Consider the following 16,828-nt stretch of genomic DNA (forward strand, 5'->3'; position numbering starts at 1 on the left):
TTTCTCTGCAAGGTCAAAAGAAAATGGAAAAGCCTCCCCATTGTCTTTTCCTTCACAAATCCTGTCTTAAGGGTATGTCTGTGTTTGAATAGGGTGTGAGCCTGTGACCTGGCCTAGGAACTAAGTATTTATCATTACAAAAGACTGGCCAGGCTATCCAGGCAATCCAATCAAGTAACCTGCCAGACAGGAGATAAACAATGACAGGAGAAAAACAACATTCAAATTTCTGTTTTAAGACCGCCTTTTCTGTGATGTAGGTATGATGTATCTGAGGGGTGGTCTTAGGTTACACCCCTTCTGTGATGTATGTATGATGCTTCTGGGGGTGGTCTTGATCTACAGGGTGGCAATTTCAAAAGTCTTTATAAGGCCTTGCGCACCATTTTTTCTGGGTTCCTCCTCTCTCCTGTGTGTGAGGGGAGTACCCTGTTGCAACAGTTCAATAAAGATCAAGCTTACTAGCTGCTTTGCTTCTAAATATTCTCTGGTTGGCCTCTGTTATTCTCTCCTACCAATAGGGAACCTATGTAAGGTCTCTATATGGGCTCTTGGATACCCCATAAAGGAAAAGGGCAATTTCTGTTTACAACATACGACATAACCGTGATGAGGTATTGGGGATATTTGCAAGGAGAGGCAGAGAGAGAATGAGAGCAGCATCATAAGAATACAAACCGACTCCAAAAAGCAATGGACATTTTTTTTATTGATTAAAAATTAGAGAAGTACATGCAGTAAAATACAAAGTCAAAGGGGGGAGGGAAAAGGCTGAATATTTTACATCTTTCATTAAAATCTACAGTACACCAAAATCGTGTAGAGGTTCCTGTTATATTAATACACCATCATCATCCCTAAGAGTATCAACTAAGTTTTTAAAAAAATACCAACTGATTTCTAGGTTCAAGTTCAGAATTTACCCAAAATAAAAATTTAAAAAAACCCCTCTGATCCGTTAAGGGTAAAAAGGTTAGAAATAATTCCTTACCACCCCCCCCCCAAAAAAAAACAAAATATAAAATAATAAAATCATTGGCACTTTGAACCTCGAGAACAAAACAGTCGTCTAGCACGTTTTAGTATCCCAGGCAAAAAAAAAAAAAAAGGGAAAAAAGGAAAAACTATTACCAAGAGACACGTGCCTAGAAATTTCTAATAGCAAGGGGAGTGAAGGCTCATTAAGACAGAATAAAATAAAATTACAAGGAGAACGGCCAGCATGGATACTCTTGTCTGCTAGACTTTGGGAGCAAATAAATAGATACTGCATCATTGCACTGGATTAGGCTGGACTCCCGTCCCAGTGTAGAGTACAACAAGGTTCGCACGGCATGCAGGCAAAAGTGAAGTAATACTGTACCAGAATAATTTGGTCTTCATAGCCGAAGACAGGGTGGGAAGAGTGGGTGGGGGGTGCCTTCTACTTGCCCTCCAAGCTTCGCCCACATGGCTCCTCACCTGAGGCCCATTTCAGCCACAAGCTCCACCCACCTTTTTGAATCATCATCATCATCCTACAAGGGGGTGGGGCTTGAGGCAAGCCCTGCCCACTTTAGTGGCATGACATCACAGGCTCCAAAGGGACGCGCCGCCAGCCAAAGGCAGGCAGAGGATTCAGGGAATCGAGACTGCGGCGGAGCCTCCGCCACTCCCATCAATCAAGTGGGGACCCCCACACCCCAGTCAGAGACACACACCCCCTCGGAAACAGTAGTCCCGGGACTGCTTAGTGTTACACCCGACCCATGCAGGTTTTAAAAGAAAGTAAGAGATTGGGGTGTGTGTGAATGTGGTGCTCTCAGAGGGGGCGAGGCGGACAGAACTAGATCTTCTAACACAGACTCAGAATTCGAATGGGGCTCTTTTGTTTCACACTCTGCATCTTTGACACCACTGCGATGTGGCCCTTTCCTATCCTTTCTTCGTTTTGCCTCCACGCTTGTAGCAGTTTTTGCGCGTGACCTACCGGTAGAGCGAATAAACTACAGGGTTTTTTTGGGGGGGGGTTGTTTTGTTTTTAGGAATTGTTATTTTCTCTTTAAAAGCAAACATGGCAAAAACTTGTGTGCGAGGGAGTGAAGGAAGCTTCTGTCACTGCCGATAGAGTGAAAAATATATAAATATAATTGGTTAAATGGGGGGAAACCCGAGAGATTCCTAACTGAATTGAAACCCATCCCCCAACCAGAGTGAGCCAGTGCACATGTCGCTTCTATCAGTCCCCCCACCACCACCACCCTGGTGCCCTCAAGTGTTTTGGATCACAACTGGGCAGATGGAAATTGTGGTCCAAAACCCCTGAAGGCACCAGGTTGCGTGTGTGCGCCTTAAATCCCAGTTAAGAGGTTAGATGTGAGGTGCAAAACTTGCAAGCTCCATCCTCTCTTTCCCCAGCTTCCTTCTCGGTCGTAGCCATGGTTTTGCAGAAACATTAACCAGGATCTGCCCTAACCCAAGTTAACAGAGCAGATTCAGATGCATGCTTGGAAAGTTAATTCCGGTTAAAGCTGGAGCAGAACCACGGATAAAGCCAAAGAAACAAGGAGGGCTGGAATTTGCCCTGGAAAGAGAGTCAACAAGAAGGAAGGAAGGAATCCGTAAGCCAGCTCCAGAGAGTTTAACTCTGGTTAAGAGATTGGCATTGCAATGTGCCGACTGGGCCAATTCCAAGTACATTGGATGGCTGTAGGGCGAGAAATGAGAACTCAATTCCTTTATCTGGGATTTAAATTCACCCATCACAGACTGCCTACAATTTCTCTACACTTCAAAAGCAGAGCAGGGATACACGAAAGGCCCAACTGGACTGTGTTTGAAGTGGGGGGAGGGAGGGGAGACCTGTGGGAGAGGGAAGAATCTACACCATTTTATTATTCACATATTGCATTACAAGTGTTGCTTTTTCCAAACTAAAAAGTATAATTTATATGTAGAAATTCAAAATAAAAGAAAAAAACCATACACATACACACGCACGCACACACCCCGCCAGATACTCATTTCTTTAAAAAATACTAAACGCAAGCTATATTGGTTTCAGTTATATCATCTTGATCAAACTCTGATGCTCACACTGGAGAGTATAAAAAAAATCAATTTTGCAAATTCCAAGCAATTAGTGCAGCAAGAGAGACAAAATTGTCCAGAGCTTAATCTTGCCATGTATGAATCTACCGGCAATCTATTTATTTATCTTATTGCTGTAAAAACAGAATAGGGGTGGTTCCATATGTACCAGTCTGTGCAGGAGGGAGGAAAGGAAAGAGGATGAATGCATTTTCTATCTTGAACACACCAAAGGAAAATTCTGAGAACAAGAACAGGAAAGATTTGCTTCGGCTCAAACACACACACACACACACAAACACACAAACACACACACACACGTACAGACACAAATACAGAGCTTCCAACTGCCAGAAGGCATGGTCAACTTTTGTTCTTAGCAACCATGTACAGAGAACATCTGGTTTTATGAATGCGTCAAACCACACATCTACGACTTTGCACAGTTAAACCACCCCAGCCAAACTTTGCGCAATTACAACCTCCAGCAACGTAGTCTACTTACAAAGGGCTCCCTTCTCAAAAACGGTTGCAGAGAAAACCCCACAGTGAGGGGAAATGTGTATCGTTTGAAGAAGCAACCCAAGTTTTGCAAAAGAGTTCTGGGACTTGCAGCCAGCTTAGCAAGCTGAGATTTCCCTTGCCTTCCCCCCCTTTTTTTCTTTTTTGGCAACATGCTCATCTCCAGAGAGACCAAGATGCTCACCTCCAAGGAATATTGGACTCCCAACTCCCTTCAGCCCCGGACAGTGATCAAGGATAATGGGAGTTGTGGTTTAGCAACAACTGGAGGCTTAACAAATTAGAAGAGGCCGGCCTATGCATTGCTAACCACACAACTACAATTCCCAGGATTACAAAGTCAGGAGGTTTGAAACTCACCCAATGCTGCCACCCAATGACTGTGTGGATTTGTGGGGACGCAGCGAGCCTGATAACAGCATGGCAAAATTCCTGGGGGTTGGGGAACTTCTTCTTTTTACAAAGCAGCCCAGCCCAATATTTAGGGCTCTCCAGTCCCACTGCTCCACCCAATCTCCTTTCAGCAAGGGACGCCCATCACAAACGTTGTTACGGAAACCACCCCCGATGGGAAAACAGGGATTGCAAAGGCCAGCCTTCCCAAACTTCCCAGCAGCCAACGCTTTTCAAACAACGGTGATTTGGGCATGGCGGCAACAGCAGCAGAAGTATGCAGAGGTTCTGGCTTGCCGCTTTAGAGCAAGGATGGGAAGCCCGCAACCCTCCTCTAGGTGCTTTTGGACCACAACTTCCATCCCCCCTGATTGTTGCTCATGCTGGATAGGACATGTGTGTGTGGGGGGGGGCAACAACAGGTCCACCACCCCTCCGCTAGAGACAAACACATTGGAAAGTGGCCTGACAAGATTGCGGATGGTGAAAAGTAACGAAAAAAGCAGCAGCAACAAAATGATACCCTGATAGTTCCCCTTCCCAAATGCTATATTTTGCATTAATGTGAAGGGGGCGAGGAGGAATTAAGGCTAATCCATTTCTTTCGTGCCGTAGACCCATTAAATAAGATCCCTTAATGGTTTATTGCTAAGCCTAAGGCTTAAGACTCTCTCTTAAGACTTTGTTGGGTTTGCAAGAGCCCATCCGGATTTCTGACATGCTAGAATAGCTTGCCATTCCTGTAGTTTTTAAAGTATCCCCCCCCCCCCAAAATGCCTGGTAAAGTGGACCCCAAAGTGAAGCAACCCCCCTTCTGCAATGGAGCAACAACCACACAGCCACACGGGGGGGGGGGGATAAAAACCTGATTCGACATAGAATCAAGAAACGGACAGGCACACGAATCGCGCCGGGGTAGTTGTTAAGAGTAGTGGAAGCCCCGTGTCGTACTCTCAGTAGTATTTCTGGCTCCTCCTTCTCTTTCTTTCTTTTTTGTACTTTAAATAGTTAAGGCAATAATAATAATCATCATCATCATCATATAAAAACTACAAACATGCAGGCAATGGAAGGCTGAGTCTGCACATCTGGGATGAAGGAAACGTGGCCGAGAAGCCAGCTGTCTGCGATGGTGGTGTCGGTGGGGAGGCGTCGCGATGCGACTCGGGAAACAAACGAGGTTAAAGCTTCTAAGAAAGGGAGCTGTAGTTTGGTTCTTTGGCAGTAGTGGTTTTGCTTTTCAGGCTGACAGAAGCGTTCAAGGCTGCACCCGTTGGGGGGGGGGAACCATCGTCTGGGAGTGTAGTTTTAGTTAATGCTGAGCTGGGCAAACCCAATCAGCTTGCTGTCGTCGGGGATATCGGAACCTTCAACACCAGATGCCTGGAGAACAGAGGGGGCGGGGAAGTCCAACAGCAGTAAGCATCACGGAGGAGAGAAGCTTTCCACAAACCATTTTCAAAAATCGCAAACCATTAACAACAACAACAAAAACCCAACACCCTGGAATTCTACGTGAAGAAGAATGCCTGGATTTTGCAGTGCTGAGGTAGAATTGCCACCTGGGCCAGACAGTCGTGGGTCATAGAATCATAGAAGTGCCCAGCTGGAAGGGACCCAAAGGACTACTCCAACCCCCTGCAATACAGTTTGCTGTCGATTAAACAAGAATAGCAACCCTCGCCAAAATAAGAAAAGAGCCACAGGAAAGAGAAAATTAAGAATCAGTGGAAACAGTAAAATATAAGTAACCCAGCCCTGCAGTAGCTTTGTGAAAAGTGTGGCCTGTAAATATTTAAATATAAATAGTAGCAAAATGATAAATATATCAGAAGGTGGTTCAAAAAGAGCAGCAGTAGCCGGTCAACAAATCTTTACAGAAAGGTAGCAAAGGCAACCTGAACACAGTCTTTGAGTCCCAGGGAATCAAAGGTGAAATTCTAACGGAAGCAAATCAAGCTTCCATATAAGATGGAAGTTGAACCAGGAGCTCCTCTGAAGATACTATTGCAAAAACCGAACTTGCAAAAACATTTGGCAAAGCTAGGTGACCAGTGTTCCCTATGCCTTCCAATATAGGCCACTTGCGGGGCAGAGTTTTGGACAAGAGTGACCTGGGGCCACAAAGAATAAGGAAAAAAGAGGGGGGAAAGACCCACTACCTTGAGCAAACATGAGGTCTGCAACCTTGCTTTTAAACAAAACAAAGCAAAAAGAGAACAGCTGGAATATGTGAGAGTGATGCCTCGGTGAGAAATCAGAAGTGTGGGAAATATTTCCGTGCCCCCTCCCCATGCACTTCACCAAAGTGACGGAGACTGCCACAGTCCGCTTCTGTTGCACAGTCACCTTGTGAACTACAGAGGTGTGGGGAGCATGAATGGGGAGACTGTCACGAGTGTAAACCCTGGTGCATATGGACAAGGAAGCAATTCGCTAAAACAGCAAGCAAGACTCTAGTCACAGCAGACCACACTTATACTTTTTTATGTTCTCTGCAGACCAAAATTAAAACTCACATCCTTCTGCATTCTGATGCAGCTTTAAGAGAACATGTGAGACACAGAGAAAAGGGCTAGATGGTGGGGGCAAGTATTTCGAAGTTATCAAATCCTCCTTTATCAGAAATGCTCACCACTAAGCATGTCTAAAGCCACCACATTACATTAAATTGTGCCGTTGTGCAGAATGTAGTTCAATTTGGCATTTGCAATATTTTGTCCTGGGTCCCGGTTGAATTTTCAAAGGCGTTTTTCCAAAGCAGCATGGAACGCTCCTGTTCAGAATTCCTGCCAGCCAGCCAGCCAACCAGCCATACCCTCTTCCAGAAACTCCATTTCATTACCCCCCCTCCCCCAGATTTTCTTCTCAAGAGACACTTGACATTCCAAGCCCTCATTGGGCTATTCCGGGGTATTCCCCCAGGCAAGCTGATCTTCCCACCCTGGAGCAAAGATGATGCCAATCTGACTACAAAAAGACTGGCACATGTCCCCAATCATCATTCACAGAGGAAACGATATTTTCACCCCACTTTTTGATCCGGGTGTATCTAAATTATGAAGATTAATCACAACTCAACTGATCCCCAGAGGCCCTGAAAATAAAGACCCTGCTTTATTTCTGCTGTGACTGTGTGGGTCCCCCACTAGATACCCATCGTCCAGGGATTACTGTTGAAGAATCAGCGCCCCAAAGAAGCCTAGAGCAGACACACCCTTTTAACACAGACCAGGTTAATAAGGGGGGGAAATAGTAAATATACCAGTTTGAAAGTGACAGATCGATTCGTCTGGGGCTCTTCCACAATTTTTTGTAAGTTGGCAGCAACTGAAACGACAGAGGGTGGACACACTCAAAGACAGAGTATTTAAGCATTTTCATTCTGAAGAAGCTTCCCTAAAATATTGGGAAGAGGTGACCTAGTTAACAATGAAGGAGTTTCCCCCTCCCTGTCCTGGGAAGAAATACAGCAACTTGTATCCACAAATCCAGTATGGGATTAAGGCGAACATGAAATGCGCACTATTACCTATTACTAAGTCTCTGCCATCGACAAGCCCAGCCGAGATGAGTTCTTGGGATACCCCATCTGCAGTATCTGGAAAGATCGTAATTAAGAGACCATCACATCTGCACACAGGTGGTCTAAAACAAATTCAGAGTTCACAATTTGCAGGCATTTACCTTTTTCTTCTTCTTTTTAGATTGGTTTTATATTATGCATCATTCTGCATTATATTTTACTTAAAATGCCTCGAATGGATTGTATGCAGAGAGGTGGGAAAGAATAATTTCTTTAATTGAAAACAGAGCTTCTAAGGATCCAGCCCTACCTAAAAGTAGCACCTCCTAATCCCAGACTAATAAGATCGAGCTGGGATTTCTCATTTGGGAAGAAAAAGCGCTCTGTGTGTGCTCAGAGGAGTCTGAACCCCAACTCTGATTAAGCCCAACCACTGAGCCTAGGAAGGTCGGCGGTTTGAATCCCTGCGACTAAGCCGCTTCTGGTGAACCAGAGCAGCGCACGGAAAGGCCGTTTACCTTCCCACCGGAGCGGTACCTATTTATCTACTTGCATTTTGAAGTGCTTTCGAACTGCTAGGTTGGCAGGAGCAGGGACTGAACAACGGGAGCTCACCCCGTCACGGGGATTCGAACCGCTGACCTTCTGATCGGCAAGTCCTAGGCTCTGTGGTTTAACCCACAGCGCCACCAGCGTCCCTCTGAGCAACTACCATAAGGTTAAACACAAAACATGCAGGTGGAACATCCGCAGCATGTCTGCAGCCGCAACAAAGGAAGTCGCCTTATACCAAGGAGGCCGCGTCTAGCTCAGATGGGCTATTCTTGCTGCCACTGGATCTCTGTGGTTCCAGAGTGAGGGATCTTTCCTGCTTGGCGATGCTGGAGATTCAACCCAGAACATTCTGCACCCAAGTTACTCAATAACTTCCAGCACATTTCTCTTTCCCGTACCCATATCTCACCTCTCCCAGGGGTGAACTCGAATCGAATGTCATTGAGTTCTTTCTTTGAATTCCTGTTGAGGAAGAGAAGAGAGATGAAACACAAAGCCTTTTTTTTTTTTACTCTGTAGACGAAAGCAAGGACGGTGAACGAAAAGCCTGGGTTGCAGATCCCAAGCACATTTTATCTGGCCCTAGCAACGCTATGCCAAATTATAGCCAAGCACGATAAAAAGGAGGTCTGCCCACAGTTTTATTTGTGTAGAAGGATGTTTTTACATCCTGTATGGATGACCCACAATTCAACTTTACATCTCTTTCGGATTTTTCATGTCACACGTAAATGCAAATATTTGTTGGCGAATCATACACCTGAGTGCATATGCTCTTTAGCTGAAGTCCTTAACGTTAGAGCAAATACATTATGGGGCCTGAGCACTTTTCATTAATGTGTTCAGCGCATGGATGGAATGGGCCTGGGCGCAGGCATGCACAAGAAGCAGAAACCTGTTCTAGGTAGTATTACCTATTTCAGTATGAAATGTTCTAAGGGTTACTTTTGAGTGGTCTGAACAATGAACATATTTTCATACATTTTTTAAGCACTACAAACATTACAAGGATTTATACTCTTTGGGCTGTGGGTGTGGCTATGCATGGACCGTCTGTTTGCAGCCCATGTCAATTCTCCATGTGTTCTTTCAGAAGTCTGTTCCATCCCATTTCTACATTAATTTGATTTTTTAAAAAACAAAAAAACAAAACTGTAAGATATTTCCTTAATAAACACATTCGTAACAGTATTTAGTCTAGAATACGTGTGTTGTATTTTGGTACACATTTCAGTACAGTTTTTGAGCAGAGGGCTATTATTGCAAAATTTGAAGAAGCACAGAATCCAAAAGGATATTTACGTTCCAATCTTGTGTATTAGTCTGGGTGGTGAAAATCCAGTCACAGCTGGCTTAAAAATGCAAAACTGAATCAACTTTTCCACCATTCCCACGGTGTGGTTTTGTTTTTAAATCGCATCGTTTCCCACAGAAGTCGTGAGGTCGAAATACATTCAAGCCTTTGACACATCTTTAAGTACGTGACCACGTTGTTCTATTACTGGGTTCATCAGTTGGCACTGCCTGTTGACAGGCACCTCGGTTCTCTGTGTATAGTTACTTTAATGAACTGTGTGCTTTTCCGATGCAAAAATTAAGCCTCAGCCAAAGAGTCTTGCCAAATTACCGTATTTTTCACTCCATAAGACACACTTTTTCCCTCCTAAAAAGTAAGGGGGAATGTGTGTGCGTCTTATGGAGCGAATGCAGGGGGGAGGCAGGCAGGAAAAGCCCCCGAGAGCCGCACACAAGCTCCGTGCGGCTCTTGCGGGCTTTTCCCCAGGAGGGAGAAGGGACTGATACGGCCAGTCAGTCCCTTCTCCCTCCTCGTAGAAAAGCCCGCAGGAGCCACACGCTCCTTAAAGGAAGAGGCTGCGCACAGCTATGGCAGAAGTCAAGACAGCCAGTAGGATGTATCCCGCTTGCTGTCTTGGCTTCTTTCCTCTTTGGGGCTGGGGGGGGGGACCCGGGCTGCCCCCGGCAGCCCCGAGCTCTGGGAGAAGCAGACAGGTTGCGCGCAGCCTGTCCGCTGCTCTTTGGGGCTGGGGGGGTGTGGAATAATATTTTTTTTCTTGATTTCCCCCTCTAAAAACTAGGTGCATCTTGTGGTCCGGTGCGTCCTATAAAGCGAAAAATACGGTAACTGGATTTTCTTGGTGTGAAATCTTGAAAAAGAAATATTGTGCTCCAAGAAAGAGGTCCCAGGTATTAAGGCCGTTTCCTAGAGTGGGGTGCTGAAAAGCTCCCAAGATTGAAAATATTAACAGCAATGATATACTTACAGGCGAGGAGAATTTAGGGCATACATGGCCATGGAAAGTTCATGAGATCTGAACCCACCTCTCCTTGGGGCCAAGTCAAGCCCCACCCAGTGGACCACAGAGAGAGCAAGGGTGGATGTCATGGTGCCTTTGAAAGATGCTGATGAACTCTAATTCCCCTTCAAACCTAAACCAGCAGCAATGCTAGTTGGGACTGATGGGGGTTGCAGTGCAACAACATATGGAGGCTGCCATCTTGGAAACCCCACCCAAAAAGCCTCTCCTGTCAAGGAAGGGTGATTTAAGCCTTGGAGACGTTTGCAAGAACATGCTTACCTTAACCTTAGAACGAGGCTGATGGGGACTTTCATTTCCTCTTGCGCTGGGGCTGTTGCAGGAGGTGCCTTTTGTGGGGGGGAAGAGGAAGGGTTGACTTCTTAAAAAATAAATAAATTTGTGGGTTTTTTAAAAAAAATCAATGTGCGTTTTGTGTTTTTAAAAACACACACAAAAGCATTGTAAGATGATCAGGCAGCAAAGGAGACTATTTTGGACAGGCAGAAAGCAAACAAATGTGGTGACACAGAGATGGAGCCGATTAAAAAAACTCCCTTGGGACGACTCGCTGGATGAATTTTCTTCAGTGTTTCACGATTGGCAGTATCTCAAGCAATATTCCATAGGGCAGATCTCTCTCCCTGCCCCCTCCCAAAACACAGGCCTCTTGTGCCCTGAGTCAAACTGGCTACTGATCCGGTGGGGTTAATTTATGACTACTTATTATTTTGGCGTCTTATTGCACTACATGGCTTTACTTGTTTGTTTTAATCATTTGCTCCAAAGGAACCTGTTTTTTTTTTTAATGTTTCTTCCTTTATTAAACCATTTTTTCCACACAATGGTTTGCAGCTCTCTCAGGAACTAAAGCACAGAGAAATCCAGCACAGCATTGATCCAACCCAGAGCAAGACAGTCTTCTTAAAAAGAAGCAGCAGCAAAAAAAAGAAAAAAAGAAAAAGCCTTTGCCCCACCAAGGAAATTAAAATCACAATGATTAAACAAGACTTTCTGCAGAGCACATACTTACTGCAGGTGCTATATTCTAATATGGATTGAGTATGTTCAGCTTTGTACACTGGGGCAGGGGCTGATGGGTGGCTGCCCCTGTTTGCAAGGAGATGTGGGTATTCAGACTTTCAGGCACCTGCCAACTCTATTCATTTCAACATAGGTTTGAAGTGCTTGTTATTGCATCAGCACCCTCTTCACTTAACAGCTGATTTCGTTCAGGGATGGAGAACAAATGGCCTTCCAGATGTTGTTGGCTCCAACTGCCACCCAGCACAGCCAACGTTCAGGGACAAAGGGAGTCGGAACCGAGCAGCACCTAGAGGGTCACGGTCTCCCCATCCCTGTCCTTAAGGGGAAGAGGCTGCAGGCCAGTGGCAGGATACATGCTCTGCGTGCAGGAGGCTCCAGGTGCAATATCTGGTGCCTCCAGTCTATGGATCTCAGGGAGCAGCTGATAGAGAACACCTCTGCCTAAGACCCAGAAAACTGGAGAATTGTAGAGTTAAAAGGGACTCCGAGGGACATCTAGAGTGAAGCACAGCCTGGGGACACTTCCCAAGGGCCAGATTGAGGGGATGGAGGGCCACATGCAGACTCCAGGTCGAGAGGCTCCTCAGAGCAGCTAAGATCATACAAATAAGACAATGCATAAAACAAGGGATCAATAAATTAAGATATATCCCACAATTAATTCAAATTCAAATTACAATTGGGTAAGTGGCAATCTTCAGGTTAAAACTGAAGGCGGTTACCAACTGTTTCCATTGATATTGTAAGCACCTGTGAGATGGGCCATTCACCACTCTAAGAGATACTATTGACAGAAACTTAGCCACCCTTGCAGTTACTTCCGGGTTAATGTCTGACAGACAGAATCTGTTATTTTCATTGTGTCGTGATGTTAGACTACCCAAAAAGGGGGATAGCATGTGTTTGTGTAACTAGTTGTACAATGGACAGTATAAAAGGATTTAAAGAACACCCACCATGTCTATCATTTCTGAGGATGTTTAAATATCTGCCCTTGAGGAAAGTTGAGGGGGAAATGTTCAGTCGGGCTAACATAAAGGCCCTGTGTTGGGCTCATGTGACAGCCCTTTAGAGATCTGAAGATGGCTACCATAACTCCTCTCAGTCTCCTCTTTTCCAGGCTAAACATACCCAGCTCCTTCAACCGTTCCTCATAAGGCCAGTCAGAGCAGATAAATACGCAGGCCAAGAGGACAAATACTTTGAGCTGGTATAAAGCAACTTCCTATGCTTCAAAATCTCCCAGGGTGGTCCCACAACCACTGTCCCAGCCTAGTTCCACAAGAGGAGAGGTGCCTACAAGCTTAGAAGTGGTTCCTTGATATACAGGAGCCATAAATAGAGCTGGGGGGGGTAGAAGAAGATAGGACACGGATCAGACGCAGCCCACAAATGGCCGCCTAGGTCACAAGGGGGATGAGATTAAGAGATTCCCTGAAATCCTGTGCTGGGGAGCCACATCACGCTCCCTTGACGTCAGCGAAGCCACAGCTGCCGTACCTTCCAGCTGCTGGGAAGTGGCAGAGAAGCAAAACCATGCACATTGAGGGATTGTTTCAAAGCGGAGGCCGGGGGCTCCCTCAAGCGTTTAATTGCCGGGCCTGCTCACACAGAGAACATCTGCAGACCCTAAGCCAAGTCCGTCCTATTTAATTTCAGCCAGCTGGAATCCAGGAACGCAGGGCGCCAAGGTTTGTCTCCCCAAGATTAATGGGCTGTCAGGGAGAGAACAGGAGCCCTGTGAGCGCAGAGGGGTTTATATATAGCCTCCTTCCCAAAAACCCATGAAAACACTTCTAGGAAAAACGCTGAAGCCCTCGAGTGTTGCTCTGGCCACAAATCACCGCCGGACCATTCCCAGCAGGCCTATTAGGATCACGGGGTGAGGAAGCTTCCCCCGCCCCTCCAGCCTTGCAGGCCTCACCCCGGCTCCAAGGACAGCTATTTGCTATAATACATGAGCAATCGCCGTCCGACTGCCTCCAGAGCACCCGCAAACAGTGGGACACGCTCCAGAACGGGCTGGTTTCGGCAGGAGTTCGCCCTGGGTGAGGAAAGCCATCTCATTGGCTGCTCCTCCGCTGAGTTCCACGCCCTCTGCAAAAGGCAGGGCTTGCATTAAAGCACTCCGTCGCCCGAAAAGCAGAGGACATTGGGGTGGTGATGGTTTCTGTACAGAAAGGTCCTAAGGTCTCTCCAAGCAGCCCTACAGGGTAGGTCAGCTGCTCTCGATCCTGTCTCACAGACCAGGAGACTGGAAAAAAAGAGGGACGGCTAGACCACCTACTTTGCTCGTGGCTGAAGGGACATTTCGGCCAGGAACTTTGCAATTCACGGCCTCTTCGCCAGAAAGAATGCATGTACTTGTTTTATAGCCAAAGCAGTATGGAGAAGGCTGCATGGACAGCAGCTGCTTAACCCTTTCCCCCGCTGGTCTTATGGTGTGGTTTAGTGACTCAGAGGTCAGCAAACTTTTTCAGCAGGGGGCCGGTCTACTGTCCCTCAGACCTTGTGGGGAGCCAGACTATATTTGGGGGGGGAATAATTAAGGCCCTCACAATAGGGACGCGGGTGGCGCTGTGGGTTAAACCACTGAGCCTAGGGCTTGCCGATCAGAAGGTCGGTGGTTCGAATCCCCACGACGGGGTGAGCTCCCATTGCTCGGTCCCTGCTCCTGCCCACCTAGCAGTTCGAAAGCACGTCAAAGTGCAAGTAGATAAATAGGCACCGCTCTGGCGGGAAGGTAAACGGCGTTTCCGTGCTCTGCTCTGGTTCGCCAGAAGCGGCTTAGTCCTGCTGGCCACATGACCTGGAAGCTGTACGCCGGCTTCCTCGGCCAATAAAGCGAGATGAGGGCCACAACCCCAGAGTCGGTCACAACTGGACCTAATGGTCAGGGGACCCTTTACCTTTACCTTTTTATGCCCCACAAATAATCCAGAGATGCATTTTAAATAAAAGGACACATTCTACTCATATAAAAACACGCTAATTCCCGGACTGCCCGCGGGCCAAATTTAGATGGCAATTGGGCCAGAACCAAACTGTTTCCGCTTCTGGTGGGTCTTACCTGCGCAGGTGGAGGAGCTCCTGCTGCAGGTGCCTGAGAAGCTGGAGCAGGGACAGCGGGAGAAGTTTGTGCGGGTGCTTGTCCTGCAGGCTGAGGTAGTTGAGGCGGCTGGGCCGGGACGTTGAGCAAAGGGCTTGCCGGCTGCTCCGCTGGCGGAAAGAGCTGCAAATCAGAAAGGACAGGAGATGGGTATGGGAGAATGAGGGGGGCCCACCTGCCAGAGATATCAACAATGAGCTGCTTGTTTGTTGACTTATTCAGGCAAATTCTTTTACCGCCTAATTACAATTGTCCCTAAGCAGTGAACAAGTAACTAAGAGCATTGTGTAAGTAAGTATGTAAGTAAGTAAGAGCCAGTGGTGGTGTAGTGGTTAGAGTGTCGGACTAGGACCTGGGAGACCAGGGTTCGAGTCCCCAATTGGCCATGAGGCTCACTGGGCCACTGCCTGTCAGCCTAGCCTACCTCACAAGGTTGTTGTTGTGGGGATTGAATGAGGAAAACCCCGTATGCTGCCTTTGAGTTCTTTGGAGAGAAAGGTGGGGTATAAATTCAATAAATAAATAAAATTAAATAAATTCAACACATTAACAAATAAAATAAAACAAATCCAACACACTGAAGGTAAAAACCAGCTACGAATTTGTGACCGAATGAAGCAAAGATAACTCAATTATTATTCCAAAATGCTTGAACACTGCCAGCCCAAGGAACAAGTGATTTAAAGTTTCTTTACGAGTCCTTGCTGTTTATGTATCAACTCCTTGCTGCTTATAGCAATTCCTACATTCCTACATTTAATGCATTAGTATGCATTGGTATGCAATACTGGCCAACTCCACAGCCCTCTTGGGCTTATGCCTACAAGGCAGAAGATGCTTCCATCTTCCTCATCTCCCTTTTTGGATTTGGATTTGAAGAGTTTGGATTTGATATCCCGCCTTTCACTCCCCTTCAGGAGTCTCAAAGCGGCTAACATTCTCCTTTCCCTTCCTCCCCCACAACAAACACTCTGTGAGGTGAGTGGGGCTGAGAGACTTCAGAGAAGTGTGACTAGCCCAAGGTCAGCCAGCAGCTGCATGTGGAGGAGCGGGGAATCGAACCCAGTTCACCAGATTACGAGTCCACCGCTCTTAACCACTACTCCACACTGGCTCTCAGGAGCCTTTCCCCTTTTTTCCAGAAGGGATTTCCGTCCTCCCATTGGAAGGGAAAAATACATTCGCCAGCCCACTGTGCCACACTCCCCCACCCTGAGCACTTGCCAGTGGGATTAAGTGCCACAATTTATTACTGTCTTACATTCACACCACACCATTCCTGTGTCACAGGACCCAAGGCGGTGTGGTTCACTGGCACTCACACATCCAGGCACCTACACCCAGACCTGCTTCAGCTTTCACAAACTGGTGGCTTTCCATGAACCTTCAGAACGTGCTCTGGATTTTGTTATGAACCATAATTAAAAAATGCCAATATTTTAACTGGCTTCAGCAGTTATTGTTCCATTACTTAAAAGTCGAGATTAGTTTGCAAAAATCGCATGTTGCGTGTATCTTTGTATATAAAATGCTGCCTGGCAATTGCTTCAAGCTAGCAACACTTATTTTATTGTCCTGAAGCGCGGACGACCCATTTTTTAAGCCAGCATAAGTCAGCCTGTAGGTCAGCGCTCTCTTAACAGAGAGCTAAAACATTACCTTAATTGTTACTATTATTTGTGTGCGTATAATGAACTTGGCACTTCTCAAAACAGAAGACGGGCCGGTGCTTCAAGATGCATGACTTGTTAATAACTCACCTCGGAATTTTGTGATGATTCTTTCACTCTGGGCGACTAAAAGGGGAAGAAGCAGACAAGTGCAATTAGCATGCAACGCCACAACGGATGTCGTGCCCTTTGGCACAATTTCATTTTAATGTGTTCCAAGTCTAACTGCGGGCAGTAATTCTTAGATCCCAGAAGATCTCTGAAGCAGAGGAGCTCAGAGGTCTTAAGGTGGTGAGGCTGTTGCAGCAGGGGTGTCAAAATGGTTTACCATTTGTTTTTAATAAATAACAGGAGTTCATTCTGTTTGAAATGCTTACTCAACAGCCTTTCTCCTGCAAAGCATTGGCAATGGCTATCAAGACTTAAATGGGAGAGAAGCGCTCTTTCGAAGAGAGAGATTCTCCTGTCCTTAGAGAAGGGGCATGCATCTCCCCATATGTTGCCCGAGTTCATCTTCTGATAGCCACAGTCAGTGTGCAGAACAGTCAGGACTGATGGGAAATATGGAGATTCTTTGTTTTATGATTTATGTAAGATATACCTCTGTAAAATTTTAAATTGA

General features: G+C 46.2%; 1 protein-coding gene across 4 annotated transcripts in view; it reads right to left on the reverse strand.

Moving 5' to 3' along the window:
* Window positions 1-689: 689 nt before the first annotated feature.
* OXSR1 (oxidative stress responsive kinase 1) overlaps window positions 690-16,828 on the reverse strand; it is an 84,009-nt gene continuing 67,870 nt past the window's right edge. For all 4 annotated transcript variants that reach the window (XM_082192468.1, XM_082192470.1, XM_082192469.1 and 1 more), the window contains exons 12-18: window positions 16,297-16,332; window positions 14,498-14,659; window positions 10,663-10,730; window positions 8,475-8,527; window positions 7,517-7,585; window positions 7,250-7,314; window positions 690-5,367 (exon numbers count right to left, since the gene is read on the reverse strand). In XM_082192468.1, coding sequence (XP_082048594.1) covers window positions 5,293-5,367; window positions 7,250-7,314; window positions 7,517-7,585; window positions 8,475-8,527; window positions 10,663-10,730; window positions 14,498-14,659; window positions 16,297-16,332 — 528 coding nt within the window. In that variant the 3' untranslated portion in view covers window positions 690-5,292. The remainder of the gene's footprint in view (window positions 5,368-7,249; window positions 7,315-7,516; window positions 7,586-8,474; window positions 8,528-10,662; window positions 10,731-14,497; window positions 14,660-16,296; window positions 16,333-16,828) is intronic.

Source organism: Podarcis vaucheri (genome assembly GCF_965113315.1).
Source record: "Podarcis vaucheri genome assembly, chromosome: 12".
Classification (NCBI taxonomy): domain Eukaryota; kingdom Metazoa; phylum Chordata; class Lepidosauria; order Squamata; family Lacertidae; genus Podarcis; species Podarcis vaucheri.